This window comes from Ascaphus truei, chromosome 22 (genome assembly GCF_040206685.1).
Source record: "Ascaphus truei isolate aAscTru1 chromosome 22, aAscTru1.hap1, whole genome shotgun sequence".
Taxonomy (NCBI): Eukaryota; Metazoa; Chordata; class Amphibia; order Anura; family Ascaphidae; genus Ascaphus; species Ascaphus truei.
In genome coordinates this window covers 19,126,857-19,146,772 of record NC_134504.1, presented here as the reverse complement: position 1 = coordinate 19,146,772, position 19,916 = coordinate 19,126,857, and the positions used below count along the sequence as shown (strand labels likewise).

Here is a 19,916-nt window from a genome sequence, read left to right as displayed (position 1 = left end):
AGCTGCGAGGCATATACAAGTCAGCGGGCAAAGAACCTCTGCAGCATATTACAGCTGATTCAACCAGGGCTATGGCTGCATCTTGGACCGAAAGAGAGCAAGCAACCACACAAGAAATTTGCAAGGCAGCAACTTGGACCTCCTTGCATACCTTCTCTAAGCATTACCATTTAGATCGTCAAGCTTCAGCAGATGCTGAATTTGATGAGGCAGTGCTTCAGGTAGTGGTTCTGGCTACCAGAAAGGGTTTGCCCACCCAACATTACTGTCTGTTATGGGACATCTCATTAGTTTGAACTGCTATAGATTATCCTAAAGAAAATTTACAATGTACCTGTTAATTTTCTTGAATCTTCCAGCATATTTCCTATCCTTGTTCTCTCCATGTGGTGTTTGTCTGTGCTTCTTTAACTCCGTTGTTTGGGCTGCCATAGAGGACTTGAAGAAACAGAAATATTGGCAAGTACATTTCTCTTTGGACTGAATGGGAGTTTCTATGCTAAGGTACCCCGATCGGCACTATTGTAGTTTCTTGAATAACACACGGAGTAATTGAATCTATTTAAGGAAGCCAATTACTGAAGTTTGAACTGTCCTGGTAACACACTGAGCGTGCCAAGACATTGAGGTAACATCCTATTAAGTAGCACCCTCTGGGGCTTATGATGTTGCCCCAACAGCACTAAGGTTTGCCAGTTTGTAGGGGAGATTGCAATCTCGGCTCTTCCCGTGCAGCGAAGGCTTTTTATATCAGCAGATCAGTGCCTTACGTTCCTTTGGAACATGCTGCTTCTGAATCATTGGACCTTCAGTTTTGATAAATATATAATTGGTATCAGTGTATGGGTAATCATGGTGTGCAAAGTGGTCTTTACAATGAAGTGGTCCGCGAGAAGGTAACGTTTCAGAACTCCTGGCTTGGCAGCAATGAGTAAATCTGCTCCTAAATGCTTCTAACAGTCACACCTGGGATGTGCGTCGACTGAGCCACTGATTGAGCCACCTGTGCAGAGATATCCTTAAAACCTGACCCTTGTCCTTAAAACCTGACCCTTGAGGACTGGAGTTGGCCACTCCTCCTAGGTTAAACTGTTGCATTCGGTAAGCTTTTTAGACTGAAGTTAAAAGCCCTGGGTCATTCAACATCTGCCTTTGAATCAATCTCCAGTACTAAAGCGCTGCCCCAGCTCCAGGCAGTATTGATAGGACAGATAATGTACATATATCAAAATCCTGAGGTGTCTTCTATGCTGTTACCTGTTCTAGAACCAGATGGTGAAGGAACTGGAAGCCAGAGTCCAGCAGTTGACAGTGGAGGCGGAGAGCAGTAATTTACAGTGGCAGACGTTATCTCAAGAGAAGACCGAACTTGATAAATGTTACCAGGCAGCATGCAGTGAATCGCAGGAAATGAAGGCAAGGTATGTGTTAAATAATTCTAACATTCTGATATATATCTACATATATCTACTATATATTTCTGAAAGCACTGTATGTCTGCGTCCCTAGCGGCAATCTCATTGGTCCCTTGGCCCGCCCGCCCCCGCACACCTCTCATTGGCCTGAGGAGGAGTGACGGGCCAAAGGACACACAGGGACGGACACACACACACACACACACACACACACACACACACACACACACACACACACACGTAGGGGGGGTGTTACCTACATTAGCGGGGCTCACAGTGTTAGCAGCACCCGCGCGCACCTCCTCCTCTCCCCGTGTCTCCCGCGCTTTCACCCCGCCCCCCCCCCTCCCCCGGCGCCGCTACAGTCAGCAGGGGACACACACACTATTATTACCCCTTCAGCGCCCCCCCCCACCCAGTGTTAGCGGCCGTGCGAGACCCCCCTTCTATATCTCCCACCTCTCCCCCCCCCACACATATACATACCCCCCCCCTCCCCGGCGCTACAACTCACCCCTTCCCGGGCTGGGGAACAGCCAGTGGCCAGGCAGGCTGCCTCGCGGCGCCGAGTACCCAAGATGGCGGCGCCCGCCTGGGACACAGCGGGGGAGCGGCCACAACACGCTGCCTCCCGCCTCAGATCCACGTGGGACCTGCCGGACGGGTGAGTGAGCGGCCTTCGCCTCCCTTCACCTCCCCTCCACCTCCCCTTCACATCCCCTCCACCCCCCCCTCCACCCCCACCCCTTCCCACCGCCTCCCCCACCCCTTCCCACCGCCTCCGCCCCTTCCCATCGCCTCCCCACCGCCTCCCCCCCACCTTCCCACTGCCTCCCCCCCCCTTCCCACCGCCTCCCCCCATCCCACCGCCTCCCCCCCTTCCCACTGCCTCCCCCTCTTCCCACCGCCTCCCACTCCCCTTCCCACCGCCTCCCCCTTCCCACCACCTCCCCCCTCCTCCCCCTTCCACCACCTCACCCCTCCTCCCCACCACCTCACCCCTCCTCCCCCTTCCCACCACCTCCCCCCCCTTCCCACCACCTCCCCCCTCCCCACCACCTCCCACCTCTCCCCCTTCCCACCACCTCCCCCCTCCCCTCCACCTCCCCCCTCCTCCCCCTTCCCACCACCTCACCCCTCCTCCCCCTTCCCACCAACTCCCCCCCTTCCCACCACCTCCCCCCCCTTCCCACCACCTCCCCCCTCCCCCCATCTCCCCCCTCCCCCCATCCTAACCACCTCCCCCCTCCCCACCACCTCCCCCCTCCTCCCCCTTCCCACCACCTCCCCCTTCCCAGCACATCCCCCCTCCTCCCCCTTCCCACCACCTTCCCCCTCCTCCCCCTTCCCACCACATCCCCCCTTCTCCCCCTTCCCACCACCTCCCCCCTTCCCACCACTTCTCCCCTTTCCCCCCCCCCCTGCTCCCCTTCCCCCCCTCCGCTCCCCTTCCCCCCCGCTCCCCTTTCCACCCCCCCTCCGCTCCCCTTTCCCCCCCCTCTGCTCCCCTCCCCCCCCTCCCCTCCATCCCTTTTTCCCCTCCACCCCTTTCCCCTCCCACCCCCTCCCACACTTCCACCCCTTCCTCTAACCCTTCCCCCCCTCCTCTAACCCTTCCCCCCTCCTCCACCCCTTGCCCCCCTCCTCCACCCCTTGCCCCCTCCACCACCCTCTCCTCTCCTTCCCGCCGCCCTTCGACTTCCTGCCCGCCTTACCGCCTCCCCACCCCCGCCTCTGCCTTTCACCCGTCCTTACCCCGGCCGCCTCTGCCTTTCACCCACCGCCTCACAGCCGCTGCACGCACTCAACAGACACCCGCCACACTCGACACATACCTGCTGCCTCCCGCCCCTACGCACCGACATCACTGACCCACCGCCTCACACCCTAGCAGGACCCCCACTCACAGACAGCACTCACAACCCACGCGCCACCCGCCGCCTCACACCCTAGCAGGACCCACACTCACAGACAGCACTCACAACCCACGCACCACCCGCCGCCTCACACCCTAGCAGGACACCCACTCGCAGACAGCACTCACAACCCACGCGCCACCCGCCGCCTCACACCCTAGCAGGACCCCCACTCACAGACAGCACTCACAACCCACGCGCCACCCGCCGCCTCACACCCTAGCAGGACACACCCCCACTCACAGACAGCACTCACAACCCACGCGCCACCCGCCGCTTCACACCCTAGCAGGACACCCACTCGCAGACAGCACTCACAACCCACGCGCCACCCGCCGCCTCACACCCTAGCAGGACACCCACTCGCAGACAGCACTCACAACCCACGCGCCACCCGCCGCCTCACACCCTAGCAGGACACACGCCTCACATTTTTACATCACTTATAGCAGGGGTGAGCAAACTTTTTATGCCGAGCCCCCCTTTTTATCCATGAAATTTCTCGGGCCCCCCTGCCTGATGTAATCAAAATCCATGAAAAAAAACCCTTTATTAAACGGTATACAATGTAAATACAAATATGTCTAAGGCCGCGCGTATAGTGCCCGCGACGTCACCCGTCGCCGCTAGCGAAAGTTGTATTTCGCTTTGCGGCGGCGGCGTGGGCGACCAGGCCATTGATTGGTTCAGGGGCTGTCACATGAGGCGACAGCCCCTTAAAAATCAAATATTGCCGGCTTCAAAAAATCACGTTGCCACGGCACGCTTACTATAAGCGCACGAGGCGGCGGCGACAATGCATTTGTTTTCGGGCGACGTCGCGTCGCCGGCACTATAAGCGCAGCCTAAATACTTACATACTTCAACAGCTCGCTCTTGCAAAATTAGACTGCGTCCACGCTGCCGCTGAGAGCGGTGACATCACCAACTCTCCAAGCATGAGCACAGGGTGTCCTGCATAATTTTGCAAGCACGAGCGGGGAAGTGTTTACACTTTTTTTTATTATTTCTGTACATTCATAGTATGATTGATATAGTGGCAGCTACCCTCTCACATGAAGAGGATCGCAGCTAGGCAAGTTGCCAGCGGAGGAGAGCAGGACCACAGCGCTATTGTAGGCAGACACCGGAGGGAGGGGCGTTTGACATCACAGCGCTGGGGCGTGCTCCTCCGCGTACCTCCGAATCACGTGGCCCCACCTGCACTATTCTATTTGGCCGCCCGCGCGCGCACATCTTTTTCGCCTGCACAACCAGGTTTTTTTTCTGCACGCGCCCAGCCTAAATAATCTTGCGCCTGGGGCGTCCCCCCCTCAGTTTGTGCAACGCTGCATTCAATCACAACACCCACAACCAACACACACACTCAATCACAACACACACACACACAACACACACTCAAATCACAACCAACACAGCACACACTCAATCACTACACACACACAGTCACAACCAACACTCACATAATCACCACCAACACACACAACACTCAATCCCAACACCCACACCCACAGACAACCAACAGGCACAGGCGCGCACACACACACACACACACATCCACACATATACACACACACACACACACACACACACACACACATCCACACACACACACAACAATCCATATATATATACACACAAACACACACACACACACATATATATAGATATACACACACACACACACATTCACATACTTTATATATACACACACACACATACATATATAGATATACACACACACACACACACACACACACACACATATATACACACACACACATACATATACACACACACATATACATACAAAACACATACACACACATATACATATACACACATATACATATACACACACATACATATACACACACATTTCTACATACACACACACATTTCTACATACACACACACACACACACACACACACACACACACACACACACACACACACACACACACACACACACACACACACACACACACACACACACACACACACACACACACTGGGTGGAGGGAGTAACTAAACCTGCTCCGGTCCCCCCATGTGCTGCTGAAAACGGGCGGGTAAAAGACAGGAGGAGGAGAAGGGCTTGTCTGTGTGCAGGGAAGGCCCCGCCCCCTCTACAAGGCCCCGCCCCCTCTGCAAGACACAGCAGAGAACTGGAAGCAGCCTCTGCACGGAGCTTCTGGCACAGCTCTGCCCGCCCCCAGGTTTCCCCGCACGCAGCCTGCGCCCCCCCTACATAATCTTGCGCCCCCCCAAGGGGGCGCGCCCCCCAGTTTGCGCACCACTGATCTATACTATATATATATCTATAACAAGAGAAAGAAAACAGCGCTAACACAAAAATCTGATGACGAATGAAATTAAATATACCACAAAATGAGCAGAGTCCAATCCGAAGTGTTCAGACACAAAATGTCATCAAAATCCTTTTAAGTGGGAGTGTGGAATCGAAAGCCAGTTGAGTAATTGATGAGGGGGGCTGCTGGATCCAAAGGAGAATCACTCCCAGGTAACTATGTAGAAAAGAAAAAAGGACAAAAAGCGCACCCCCTAGTGCAATTACCTCCAGGACATAGAATAAAATTATTTAATAAAATAGATGTGTGATAAAAGTGCATACTTACAAGATGGATAAAGAATAAATTCACATAAAGGTTTCTTTGGTATACTGTGTGATTAGCCGGGTGACAGGGAGGAGAGGCATCCGCCAATACTCACACCTCTGCAGACCCGTAGAGCACCGCCAGGACACTGCTGGTAGCAATAGCAGACTGTGCCGATAAGAAACGATGTCAGGATCTTTCAAAGTAGTGTAGGGTCCAACAGATCTATTCACCACGGCGTACCACCTCCGTAAACATTCGATATTTAGTGTCCACAATGATCTCAAGACACCACGCGATCAACGTGGTGACGTCAGTCCTATGCGTTACGTCGGTCTAAGCCGACTTATTCCCTGACGAAGTCGGCTTAGACCGACGTAATGCATAGGACTGACGTCACCACGTTGATCACGTGGTGTCTTGAGATCATTGTGGACACTAAATATCGAATGTTTACTGAGGTGGTACGCCGTGGTGAATAGATCTGTTGGACCCTACACTACTTTGAAAGATCCTGACATCGTTTCTTATCGGCACAGTCTGCTATTGCTACCTACAGTGTCCTGTGTATAAAAATCAATACAAATTGCAAAAAAAAAACAGTCCTAGTAACAAAGTCCTCCGGAGTCTTAACAGCCTGGACACAGGTATCACCAATTCTTTGGAAGATATCTATAGAAATATTAAGCGCACTCCTAGTGTATTAAAGTATAACAATTTAATAGGACTGGACAGATAAAAAGTACTCACTCACATGCGACGCTAGAAATCAGGCAGATTTTGAGACAATCTCAATCGCTGTATCAGCAAAGGAATCCACGCGGCTACTGCTGTGCTATCTGGCACTCCACGCTGACCGCAAACCGGATGTGGGATGTATGCACCGTGTCGGCTCCTCCGGCAACAGAAACTCCTCCACAAAGTTTCCCAGATCCTGTTGGTACACACTGGTACTTGTGGCTTGTATCCTCTGCTCTCTCAGCTCTCTGCCTCACAGCTTGCGCTCAGTGAAGTGGCACTTAGACACACAAATGGCACCCTACGCATTTCGTCGTAACAACTTCATCATGGGAGACTGTCCAGTCCTATTAAATTGTTATACTTTAATACACCAGGAGTGCTCCTGTTCTTTTTTTTTTTTTTCTCTCTCTCTTTTTCTTTCTCTCTATCTATACACACATAATAAAATCAGCATACAGTATGTACAATATGTTAAAAGTACATCTAACGTTGGAAATTATGATTATTTCTCTTTCAGGAACCACTCCTTACAAAAAGAAAAAGATCGTTCAGTACAGGACTACGAGAAACGGACCCAGCAGCTTCAGAGCAAATATGATTCTGATATGAGCTATATCACCCAGCAGAATGCTCTCTCAGCAGCTAAGGTTTGCCAAAGAATAAGTGTGTCTGCTGCCTTGTAACCGAGCACAACTTTTAATATCTTCAGTATTGTTCAGTCAGTAAAGTATAGGCTCCCTAACATTCAGTATGTACAGTAAACAGTATGTATTGAGTATTCTATAAACCTGGTTATTGGTCAGCGTGCAGGTAGGCTAATACTGTAATACAGAGGGCATTCGCTAAGATCACAACTTAAATGACACATAATGTGATTACTGTAACTCCTTTACAGATTAGGATATTTGGTTCATGCATTCAAATGTGTTGCAGCTGATCAAAAAGCCTTAAAGGCCCCAAACCACAAAATATACCGTATGTATTGTCTCCCTTCAGTGCTAGCCAGACGCTCATGTCTTTCCAAGCAAGGATTGATGCAGATGAGAGCTTAAGTTACAAAGCTGTTTCAGACAAGTCGTTTTTTTTTTAAGGCAGTGGTGCGCAACTCCAGTCCTCAAGCCTCCTCAACAGGTCAGGTTTTCAGGATATCCCAGCTTCAGCACAGGTGGCTCAATCAGAGATTCAGTCAAAGACTGAGCCTCTGATTGAGCCACCTGTGCTGAAGCAGGGACTGAAAGAGCCACCTGTGCTGGAGCGGAGATATCCTGAAACCCTGACCTGTTAGGGGGGCTTTAGGACTGGAGTTGAGCCTGTTTTTAAGGGTTTTTTACATCGATATTTCTCAGAAGATCATCAGAAGACTAATGCGTGATTTCACAAGCATGTGTCCAACATGAAAAGGAAATCCAATCTGGCTGCAGTTAGTGGGACGGCAGCTTCAGCGATGTCAGCATGTGTATCATGCACTCTTGTCAAGAGTATTATGACCAGATACAGACAAGTCTGTTAGCAATAAAGCCTTGTTTGTTAGCTGTTGCCAGGTGAGGATTCCTGAAAGTTGAATCCCCTGGCATTGGCCATAAATCAGACTAGAGCACCTTCCCTACATAGCATAGTGCATATAAGCAGCGCTAACTTCTTTATCTGTTCCTCATTTGGAAGCTGCTCAGGACATTGAAGCATCAACTTGTTCTATCTACTGTTTTACTTAACCCCTCCTTTATATTTAGCAGTATGACTTAGATGGTAAGCTCCTCGGGGCAGGGACTCATTTTCCTATTGTTTTATGTCTGAAGCGCTTATTCCCAATATGTGTCATAATATTATGTCACACATTTTATAAGGCGCCATGTACCTGGATGGTGCTATATAAATAAAGATATGCGTACATGACTTATCCTCCATGATATAGGTTTGTAGCGTATGGATATGAATATTACATTGTCAGTGCAGTGCAAAAAAATAGATCGTTCAAATACTAACTAGTGAAAAATAGCACATATCCCGCAGCGCAGTACAATGTGGGGTGAAGGACAATAACACTGTATGACGAGTGGATATATGTCAACGTTGCATTGTATTGGTTGCAGCAACCAGCCTCTCACTGATGATACCCAAAAGGTTGAAATATCTCTCTGTGAGTAGGGTTACTGGCTCTGCACTTCTTTAACCCAGGCAGTGCTGCAAAGTTGTGTAATGCGGCAGGCATAAGCTTATAGGGGTCCATGTTCAAATGGATAAGGAGTAAAGAGTGACACACTGTGATTGCTCATTTCAATGGCATTCCCAGAATCCCTAGCTGCAGTGGAAGCAGGGCTGCAGACCTGTCTGACATGTGTGAATCAGTTCACACGTGGTATTTTTATTTACTATATGTCAAGACAAACTGAGATAATAGGAAGGAATTTCCTGTACCAATGAGCTTACACTCTTTTATTTATTAACTAATAAGAGTTTGTGTTTAGACCATATTATAACCCAGAGACAAAATATATAGAAAGAACAATATTCAGAAGGTTTGGTTTAAAATGTTATTGTTTGTCAGTTTTTAATTTAAACGGTGAAAAGGAGGTGTGACTTTATTTTATTTTATCTATCAAAGGTCTATAAAATTTCAGGCTAGACAAACATTCTCCTTTCCGCTGTGTCCCTACAGGCATCCGATGTGATTGAAGAATTAGAACAGCGTGTCTCCCAATTAAAACAACAGTTACAAGAATTAGAACATCAAAGGCAACAACAGCTGAGGGTGAGGCCCGAATTCTTGTCCTGAGGAAAATACTCTTTAAACTCCTGAGCGTGATTTATGTGATTACAATGGGATGGATAGGTCAAACTGCTACACCCTGTGTCTATTGTCCATCTGGAGATCTGTTGAGGAAGCATCTTTGAAGATGCAGTTCCACTTTGCAACCTATAATAGTAACAGATTAGTGAAGGCACTTGTAACCTGTTCTCTGTCATTGTTAATGTTTATTTAGTAATTTGCAGTAGAGTGGGTTTTTCAGATTTAGTCAGAATTCTAACGGGAAAGCACGTAGAATAATATCACTCAATACTGTAAATGGTGCTTTTGTTAATGGACCAATCAAAGCCGTTATTTATTTTCTAACATGGGATTAAAGCATGGGGTTACCGGAGCTGAACCCCGTTAATTTCAGCTCCGGGGACCCTCTGTTTCCCGAGATACTTGCCTCCAATGATGGTGCCGGCATCTCTGCAAAATTTATAGCTCCCGCGTCACGTGGGCCAATAGGAAGCCGCATAGGATGATGTCACGGCAACCTATTGGCCCATATGGCGCGTGAGCGTTGAAACTCCGCCGTTACATGAACCCTGCTATCCGAGCGGAGCGGCTACTTGCACCTTCTACGGAGGTAAGTATCTCCGAAAGCAGGGGGTCCCCGGAGCTGAATTAAATGTGGTTCAGCTCCGGAGACCCCCTGCTTCAATTTTATGGCAACAAAAAATTGCGCGCTTGGATTGCAGCTTTAACGACTAGTTGGGGGATTATATATAGCAAGTGAAATAAATATGTATTCTTAACAAGTTCTCAGTTTAATTAGCTGGTTAGAAAGATACTCACCCTTAATGTAACTGTCTTTCTTATTTGTATCTTGTGAAAAATGAATGTTTTGCTGGATTCAAACATACCAGCTACTTATATGTATCTAAAGCGAATATAAAATTCCAGCGCTGCTCCCAAATCGTTAGTGACATGTCTACATGCTGAGCCTAAGTCGAATAACAAAGGAGATATTTAGTTGCATCTGTTTGACCAATGATGGCCACATAATCACCGTGCTAAAGATAAGATAGAAAGGTGAGCAATGTACCTTGGGCTTCGGAGATGGACAAACCTGATTTGGTTTACCATTGAAATGTGGAGTTCTACCAGTTTCATTTTAATACATGCCTGTTTTTTTTATTGAAAGGGGTGTTAATCCGCTACATATAACCGTTGAAAATATGTCACCGTTCTTTGTGCACGTTTATTCAAGGGCCGCACGCCCCCTGTATCTGGGAAGGGGAGCTGCCGCATGTTGCACGGGTCAGGAATACATTTGAATGCAATATTGAAAAATGCACAGCAGTAGATATTTCTCCTCAGGACAAAACTATTGAACGATTTCTTCGTGAAATATGGATTAGAAGTAAGGGAAAGCGAGAGTAAAAGCTGCATGTCCGTGGGCCGTGATGGCTTCATGTTAAGGAATTGTTATCTGCATTGACACAGCAGACAGAAAGCTAGCAGCGCTGTCCTTCCTAATCAGTGCAATGTACTTTCTCACTGTTTATTTACATTGGGAGCAAAATCAGCAGCATGAGGTATTCAAGACACGACCTCATCAGAGCGCAAATGATTTTGTTCGTGTTGTTTAATGAAAAATCGCGTATAAATTCACAACTATATCTTGGTAAAACTCAACATATATGCTTGATATAGGGCCTTATTGGCCAGAAACATCACCCATTTTTTATTGTCTTAAGATGGACTTAATGAATAACTTTTATATGTTTCTATCCCGGAGTGATGTGGACATTGTTTTACCTATATACATACTGTATATAGCAAGACTTGCTGTCCTCTGTGCTGCGGACGAACACGCAAACATCTGTGGAGCCCGGGACTGTGTCTGCCATGATGGAGCTGGGGGTGGAAGGCCCAGAAGGGGGGGTAGGATGGCGCGGTAGGGGTGAGGGTCCATGCTTCTGAATGGGACCCCCCGAAGTGTTAATCCTTCGGTGCCATGACCACGTGTCGCATCAGCACCGAGTACAGCAAGTCTAGCTGTATCTGTGTGTATATGTATATATACATTCAACACACACGGGTCTTCCTTAAACAATCAGTTGTGTTTACTCAAAATACAAGATACAAGATCAATGTTTCAGTCCCCACCTGGATCTTTATCAAGATCCTGGATCATCCATCCTGTATTTTGAACAAACACAACTGATTGTTTAAGGAAGACATGCGAGTGTATTGTGTTTAAGGAAGACATGCGAGTGTATTGTGTTTAAGGAAGACATGCGAGTGTATTGTGTTTAAGGAAGACATGCGAGTGTATTGTGTTTAAGGAAGACATGCGAGTGTATTGTGTTTAAGGAAGACATGCGAGTGTATTGTGTTTAAGGAAGACATGCGAGTGTATTGTGTTTAAGGAAGACATGCGAGTGTATTGTGTTTAAGGAAGACATGAGAGTGTATTGTGTTTAAGGAAGACATGCGAGTGTATTGTGTTTAAGGAAGACATGCGAGTGTATTGTGTTTAAGGAAGACATGCGAGTGTATTGTGTTTAAGGAAGACATGCGAGTGTATTGTGTTTAAGGAAGACATGGGAGTGTATTGTGTTTAAGGAAGACATGCGAGTGTATTGTGTTTAAGGAAGACATGCGAGTGTATTGTGTTTAAGGAAGACATGGGAGTGTATTGTGTTTAAGGAAGACATGCGAGTGTATTGTGTTTAAGGAAGACATGCGAGTGTATTGTGTTTAAGGAAGACATGGGAGTGTATTGTGTTTAAGGAAGACATGCAAGTGTATTGTGTTTAAGGAAGACATGGGAGTGTATTGTGTTTAAGGAAGACATGCGAGTGTATTGTGTTTAAGGAAGACATGCGAGTGTATTGTGTTTAAGGAAGACATGCGAGTGTATTGTGTTTAAGGAAGACATGCGAGTGTATTGTGTTTAAGGAAGACATGGGAGTGTATTGTGTTTAAGGAAGACATGGGAGTGTATTGTGTTTAAGGAAGACATGGGAGTGTATTGTGTTTAAGGAAGACATGCGAGTGTATTGTGTTTAAGGAAGACATGTGAGTGTATTGTGTTTAAGGAAGACATGCGAGTGTATTGTGTTTAAGGAAGACATGCGAGTGTATTGTGTTTAAGGAAGACATGCGAGTGTATTGCTTGTACATTGACTTTAGTCCGAAGCACCCAGGCAACTATTCATTGCAACCGTGAGTGCCTCTTGTACTCTGTTACATTTTTATATATATATATATATATATATATATATATATATATATATATATATATATATATTGACAAACAAAACAAAAAAGCAGCGCCTATAGGGGTATAATTGTGTAAGTGTATAAATTTATTATGTATTAGAATGTGTGTAATAAACCAACTAAGTGCCTATCCTAGTGGGTATATGTGAATCAATTATATAAATGAATCAATTGTATAAAGTGTGCTAAAATATTATAATAAATAGATGCAGAAAAGTGATATGTGACACCCAATATAGATGCAATAGAAACAGGGTTACATATACAATGAAAAAAATATTATAAAATGAAATATAAAAAATATAAAAAACAATGAAAAGAGGGTGATACCAGTCCTCAATTGGAATGTCCAGTAAAATTGAAAAAATAAAAATAAAAATAAAAAATATACAAATGGTGTTGGGGGTCTCCGGCTGCTCTCAAAGGATTAACCACATCCGAAAGGAATCTGCAAAAGAGAGAGAGGAGAGAGCGCATGCCCCATAGTGTAAAAACGTAAATTTATTGAGGTGAGAGGAAGGGGGGGATAAAAAATGCACTCACAAGGGTACAAGTTTTAAAAGCATATTGTGATATAATCACCACCATCCGGTAACTGCAACAGGTGCTGGAATAAATCCTCGGTCCCGAGATGATATTGAAACACGTTGTTTGCAGGATGTCCTGGGCTTGGTGATGGTAAGAAACGATTTCCAACGATACCAGGAACACACCGCCCTGCCTGGAGTTCTCTGCGATATCCGGCGCTCAAATCAGTTGGTAGCTGCGCTCCGTGATGAAGTAATGTCCTTGCGTACTAATTATCCATTAGTGTATATATATGCGGACATACGCGGACATATCACTCTGTCTCACAACCCTTTGAAAAAGTCACCCGTGTGTGACGAAACGCGTCAGGGAGCGTCATCACGTACGCAAGGACATTACGTCATCACGGAGCGCAGCTACCAACTGATTTGAGCGCCGGATATCGCAGAGAACTCCAGGCAGGGCGGTGTGTTCCTGGTATCGTTGGAAATCGTTTCTTACCATCACCAAGCCCAGGACATCCTGCAAACAACGTGGTTTAATATCATCTCGGGACTGAGGATTTATTCCAGCACCTGTTGCAGTTACCGGATGGTGGTGATTATATCACAATATGCTTTTAAAACTTGTACCCTTGTGAGTGCGTTTTTTATCCCCCCCTTCCCCTCCCCTCAATAAATTTACGTTTTTACACTATGGGGCGTGCGCTCTCTCCTCTCTCTCTTTTTATATATATATATATATATATATATATATATATATATATATATATATATATATATATATATATATATATATATATATCTCTGTCTAAGACATGCAAATGAATATACAGGAATATTTACAGTTGCTTTATGCTTTACTGTGGAGGGTTTTAGTCACTTTTTTTACCCACCATAACCTTAATAGTCGTGGTGATTATTTATATATATATATATATATATATATATATATATATATATATATATATATATATATATATATATATATATATATATATATTCTATTAAGGTTATGGTGGGTAAAAAAAGTGACAAAAACCCTCCACAGTAAAGCATAAAGCAACTGTAAATATTCCTGTATATTCATTTGCATGTCTTAGACAGGTCTGCAACCCTGTCTTTCCCCATTGTCACCCAGCATACACTTCATGTCATTTCCCAGAATCCCTTGCTGCAGTGGAAGCGCTGTATGCTGGGTGACAATGGGGAAAGACAGGGTTGCAGACCTGTCTAAGACATGCAAATGAACATACAGTAATATTTACAGTTGCTATATATATATATATATATATATATATATGTGTATATAAACACAGAAAAAGAAACCTCTAAGGAGCACTCAGACAAATTATGCAAAATAATGATAGTAATTTATTAAATCAAAAAAACAATAATGAAAAACACAAACAGCTGACTGAAAACCTGCCTGGCTAGACAAAAATTTTTTTTTATAAAGAAATGAACATACCCAAAGAAAACCTAAGTTACCATAAAAAACCCAAACATGATATGATAAGTACTAAAGATAATATGACCACTATGTGGACAAAGTACCCATAGTGATCTACAACCGGCCGGTCGTGAATACAGATACTGAACAAAAAGAAAAACCAATAAAGGAAAATAAATAATAAACCTTTAAAGAAAATACATAGAATATGGTAGGAGATGATTAACAGGCATGCTATACCAGTGTGCAGGGCACTTAATAAAGAAGACCTATAGGCATGAGACTATACATATAGTGCATGACATCAGAGAAACATTATTTGAAATGTACTTCAGTGACCCAAAACACACATGTCATAAAGATGGGTAAAAAAGGAAGATACTCAGCTCCTGTAATAGTATGACAGTCTCTGGTAAGCACAGCCACCATCCAAAAATAACTTCCAAGGGTAGAACAAAAATATAAAGTCCAAATGAAGTGCTAGCAGGCAGGCCCAGCAGCATAAAAGTCCCACCAACGCGTTTCGCCCGCTAAGGCTTCTTCTAGGGTGGTCTAGTAAGAACAACATTAGTTTTTGACATAAGTTTATTTATTGTATTACATTATACTACAATTAGTCCTTGTTACGTGTGTGTGTGTGTGTGTGTGTGTGTGTGTGTGTGTGTGTGATCTTTCCTGATCCGCAGTCCAGGTACCTCATTCCCGCAATGTTGGAGGTGAGGTTATTCTTACCTGTCTTCTGGGTTAGGGGGGATTCCGATGTCTCCTGTGTGTAGCTTGAGTCAGATCTGGAAGTAAGCAGTATAGGTTATTTCGGTGTAGGTATAGGGCAGTTAAGATATATAGGGTAAGTAAGATATCCAGGTCCAGAGTGTGAGACAGTGTGAGAGAGAGACAGAGAGTGAGTGTGAGAGAGAGAGCGACACAGAGAGAGAGCGACACAGAGAGAGAGAGAGAGCGACACAGAGAGAGAGAGAGAGCGACACACAGAGAGAGAGAGAGCGACACACAGAGAGAGAGAGAGCGACACACAGAGAGAGAGAGAGCGACACACAGAGAGAGAGAGAGCGACACACAGAGAGAGAGAGAGCGTCACACAGAGAGAGAGAGCGACACACAGAGAGAGAGAGAAAGCGACACACAGAGAGAGAGAGAAAGCGACACACAGAGAGAGAGAGAGAGAGAGAGAGAGCCACACAGAGAATGAGAGAGAGGGAGAGCGACACACACAGAGAGAGAGAGAGCGACACACACACAGAGAGAGAGAGCGACACACACACAGAGAGGGGGTAGAGGGTGAGAGAGAGAGAGGGAGAGATATAGAGACCAAATCAGTCATCCTACTCACACACACTGACACACACACTGACACACTGACAGACACACACACACTCTCCCTCTGACAGACAGACACACACACACACACACACACACACACACACACACACTCTGACAGACACATACACACACTCTGACAGACACATACACACACTCTGACAGACACACTCTCTGACAGACACCCAGATACACACACACACACACACACACACTGACAGACAGACACACACACACTCTGACACAAACACACTCTGACAGACACACACACACACACCCTGACAGACACACACATACTCTGACAGACACATACACACACACATACTCTGACACTCACACACACTACCAGAAACGGCGCCGGGAGTCCCGCTCACCATCGGAGGTATGTTGGAGTCATCGAGGGCTGCGGGGGACATCGGGAGCTTGCGTGAGACATCGGAGGTTTGAGGGGGCCTGTGGGGGTTTGCAGCGGCTTGCGGGAGACATCGGAGGTTTGAGGGGGCCTGTGGGGGTTTGCGGCGGCTTGCGGGAGACATCGGAGGTTTGAGGGGGCCAGCAGGGGCATACAGCGGCCAATGAGGTTATGCAGGGGCCTGCGGCAGCAATTGGGGGTATGCGGCGACCATTGGGGGTAAGCGGGGGCCATTGGGAGGTGTGCGGGGGCCATTGGGGATATGAGGGGGCCTGCGGGGGCATACAGCGGCCAATGGGGGTATGCGGGGGCCTTCTGCGGCAATTGGGAGTATGTGGGAGCCATTGGGGGTATGCGGGGGCCATTGGGAGGTATGCGGGGGCCATTGGGGGTAAGCGGGGAGCATTGGGAGGTATGCGGGGGGCATTCGGAGGTATGCGGGGGCCATTGGGGATATGCGGGGCCTGCGGAGGCACTCTCTGGCTGCTACGGGGAGGAGAAACGTGCTCAGAGAGGCGGGGGAGGAGGGAGGGCACTGCTCAGGGAGCTGGAGGCGGGGTAAGCTCCTGCAGCAACATGAACCTGCCTCTGGCTTTTTTTTTTTCCTCCAGCGCGAGCAGGGAAAAATTAAAAAAAAAAAAAAACCAAGTGGGCTGCTTGGGCCAATAGGAGCTCGCCACGGTGTTAAATCCACTCGCCCAGGGCGTGCAGATGTATAGGTTTGTCGAACACTGCACATATATATATATATATATATATATATATATATATATATATATATATATATAGTTAATCTGATGTGACCTATATAAATATATATATATATATATATATATACACACACCTGTTACAGTAGCCTGGGTGCTCCGATCCTTGTGTTCCGTCCAGTTACAGTAAAGCAGAAATAGAGGCTGGGCACTCGCAGGTCTTTGTCAAAGTAAGGCCTCGGCCAGGCTCCCTGCTTGCTCGCTGAGGCGCGCTGACCGCACGCGCTGTCAGGGGGCGGTCCGGGGGCGAACCGCTCACGTGACCGGCCTGTCGTGCCGGCAAGCGGGGGAATTGTAAATTCCCCTAAGACCTATGCTTCCGCGCGCTTGCGGAAGCATAGGTGAGCCCTTACTAAAGCCGCTCTAATTGCAGCTGTAGGGGCTCAGTTCTGAGCGGGAGCGCGCGTCAGCACGCTTCCGCCAACAAGCAGGGAACATGGCCGAGGCCTAAGTGTGTAAACAGAAATCAATGTTTCAGTCCTCTACTTGGCCCTTTATCTGGATTTCTACTCTTCAATAGTTACAGTATATTTATATTCATGAGGTCTCCAAATCTCACATTCACAGTGCACCTATGAAGTACTTCCATGTGGTGCCATGAAACGGAGCACATGCTACTGCATCCAATTATTACAAATATTATTTCATTACGTCGCTGTGATTATACAATGCCTGATAACTCCTCTTTAAACAAATAAAGGAGTGCACGGAAATAATTCGAGACATGTTTTACAGGAGCAAGAGAGCAGATTCCAGAAGGATACGTTTCACTTGGAACGCCTCAGCGACAAAAAGGTAATGATGCCTGCAGTAATGATAGAACTTATTATATTATTATTTTTATAATTTGTTTGTAAAGTGCTAACATAGTCCGCAGCGCGGTACAATGGGGCTACGGAGATTTGATCGTTACATAAACAGGAATAAGGACAAAGATGCACAACCAGATACAGGAGGTAATGCGGTTCCTGCTCGTGAGCGCTTACAATCTAGAGCAGAGGTGGCTAACTCCAGTCTTCAAGGGCCACCAACAGGTCAGGTTTTAAGGATATCCCTGCTTAGTCTTACCCTATTAAACCTTTCACGGTCCTTAGTATACGTTTGTTTTAAGAACAACAGACCTTCTTAGTATCAAAGTGTTCTTGTTTAAGAGGTCTCATCTGGGTAATTGATACCCCCCCCCCTTTTTTTTATACCTAAATCTGACACCTATAAATATATTTAATGTATAGAAATTCAACGGAATATATGGGATTGCAGCTTTAAGCAGTGGTAGTATTAGAAAGGATACAAGTGTTTGATCAATATTACAACCCGCCCCTGCTGAACGCTTGCCAGAAAGCGTCCCGTGTAACAGCTGCAGTGGGATCCTGTCCTAAGACCTGGGCAGTTTTTACAAACAACATTGTATATTTGGAAAAGACATTAAATTGTCTGCCAGAAGTATGTACGTTCTGGAACTCGCTGCGACTCTTGAAATACACTTCAAAGGCTTATGCTGTTGAAAGCTCTCTTATCGTATTGTTGCAATAAAATACATCAGAACAGTTTAGCCTTAAAATGAAAGGCCCAGCTCATAGCCTGAGAGCTGTGATTTTACTGCAGAACGCCAGGCTAATGGAGTCTCATTGGGTACCAAGTGATCTGAGACGAGATCTGTCTGTTCATTCAACTTGCTTTGAACTTGACAGTCAATATGGTCGAAAGTAAATTGTATGGTGACCTGTTTGAGCTTTCTAAACAGCACCGGTGGCTAACGCCATGTTACCGCTGCACTTTCTGGTAAACTAGTCATTGGAAATAAATGGTTGCGATCCTTCTGTAATTAAGTTAGTATCAAAGGGAGACTTCTTAAATATTTTCACAGACCTACAGGGTTTAAATTATTATATACCCTGTTTACTCTTTTATTGTTGTTTGATTTAGGTCCTAAAGAGGCAATCCGCGCGGCATGTAAGAAATAAAATAAAAAATGTTGTTTTAATTTACGCAGCCTTTGATTACCTTTTATTGCAAACGAAATGCCTAAGCTGCCGAACAATTCGTTATCCTGTGATCGGTCAGCAAAGATCCTGCTTCCCAGGGTTCACGAAATAGCTGCCTTTCAGTTTCAATCAATCCTTCAGTCAGTGTAATGCAGCAGCTACAATGTATCCTTATATCACTAAGGTAACTCTATTTTACAGTTTGCAGCTCAAACTGCTGGGAACATTGGCAACAAATGATCACAGAAAATAGAAAAGCAAAGGGAGCGCAGATCAGCATAGAACAATGACAATAAAAATAAAAAATATTTTAAAAGAACAATATGCTTAGGTTGTGAGATGATGAAAATGGATAAGTGAATATGTATACTCACACGGGCCTGTGTGAGTAAAAGCCTCTCAGGGCTAAACTCTACAGATGATCTTTACTTGAAGTCCACGTCTTCCCCTCCACTGCAGGCGGATTCACAGGTCCTCAGAGTATTCAATGTCCCCCGAGGTGGGAGAAAAGAGTTAAAATAGACATCAGTACAAATACTTCTTAGTGCCCATAGAGAAAATGTTGGGTGATCTCCCCAGGGAGAATGGGTGTGAAAGGAAGGCTATAGTTAATACTCACAGGGGCATGTGTGAGTCAAAACCCATAAGGGTTCCTGCCACAGCTGCGATGTGTATGCCCCCCAATTGGCTCCAAGGGTCCCACAAAGATTTGGTCCACCAGAAT

General features: G+C 46.1%; 1 protein-coding gene across 1 annotated transcript in view; it reads left to right on the top strand.

The window, feature by feature from the left end:
- Positions 1–12: 12 nt before the first annotated feature.
- Positions 13–19,916, top strand: part of CEP112 (centrosomal protein 112) — a 287,868-nt gene continuing 267,964 nt past the window's right edge. Inside the window, exons 1-4 of the mRNA XM_075579533.1 lie at positions 13–1,421; positions 7,209–7,338; positions 9,348–9,440; positions 17,943–18,002. Of these exons, the coding sequence (XP_075435648.1) occupies positions 1,273–1,421; positions 7,209–7,338; positions 9,348–9,440; positions 17,943–18,002 (432 nt within the window). The 5' untranslated portion in view covers positions 13–1,272. The remainder of the gene's footprint in view (positions 1,422–7,208; positions 7,339–9,347; positions 9,441–17,942; positions 18,003–19,916) is intronic.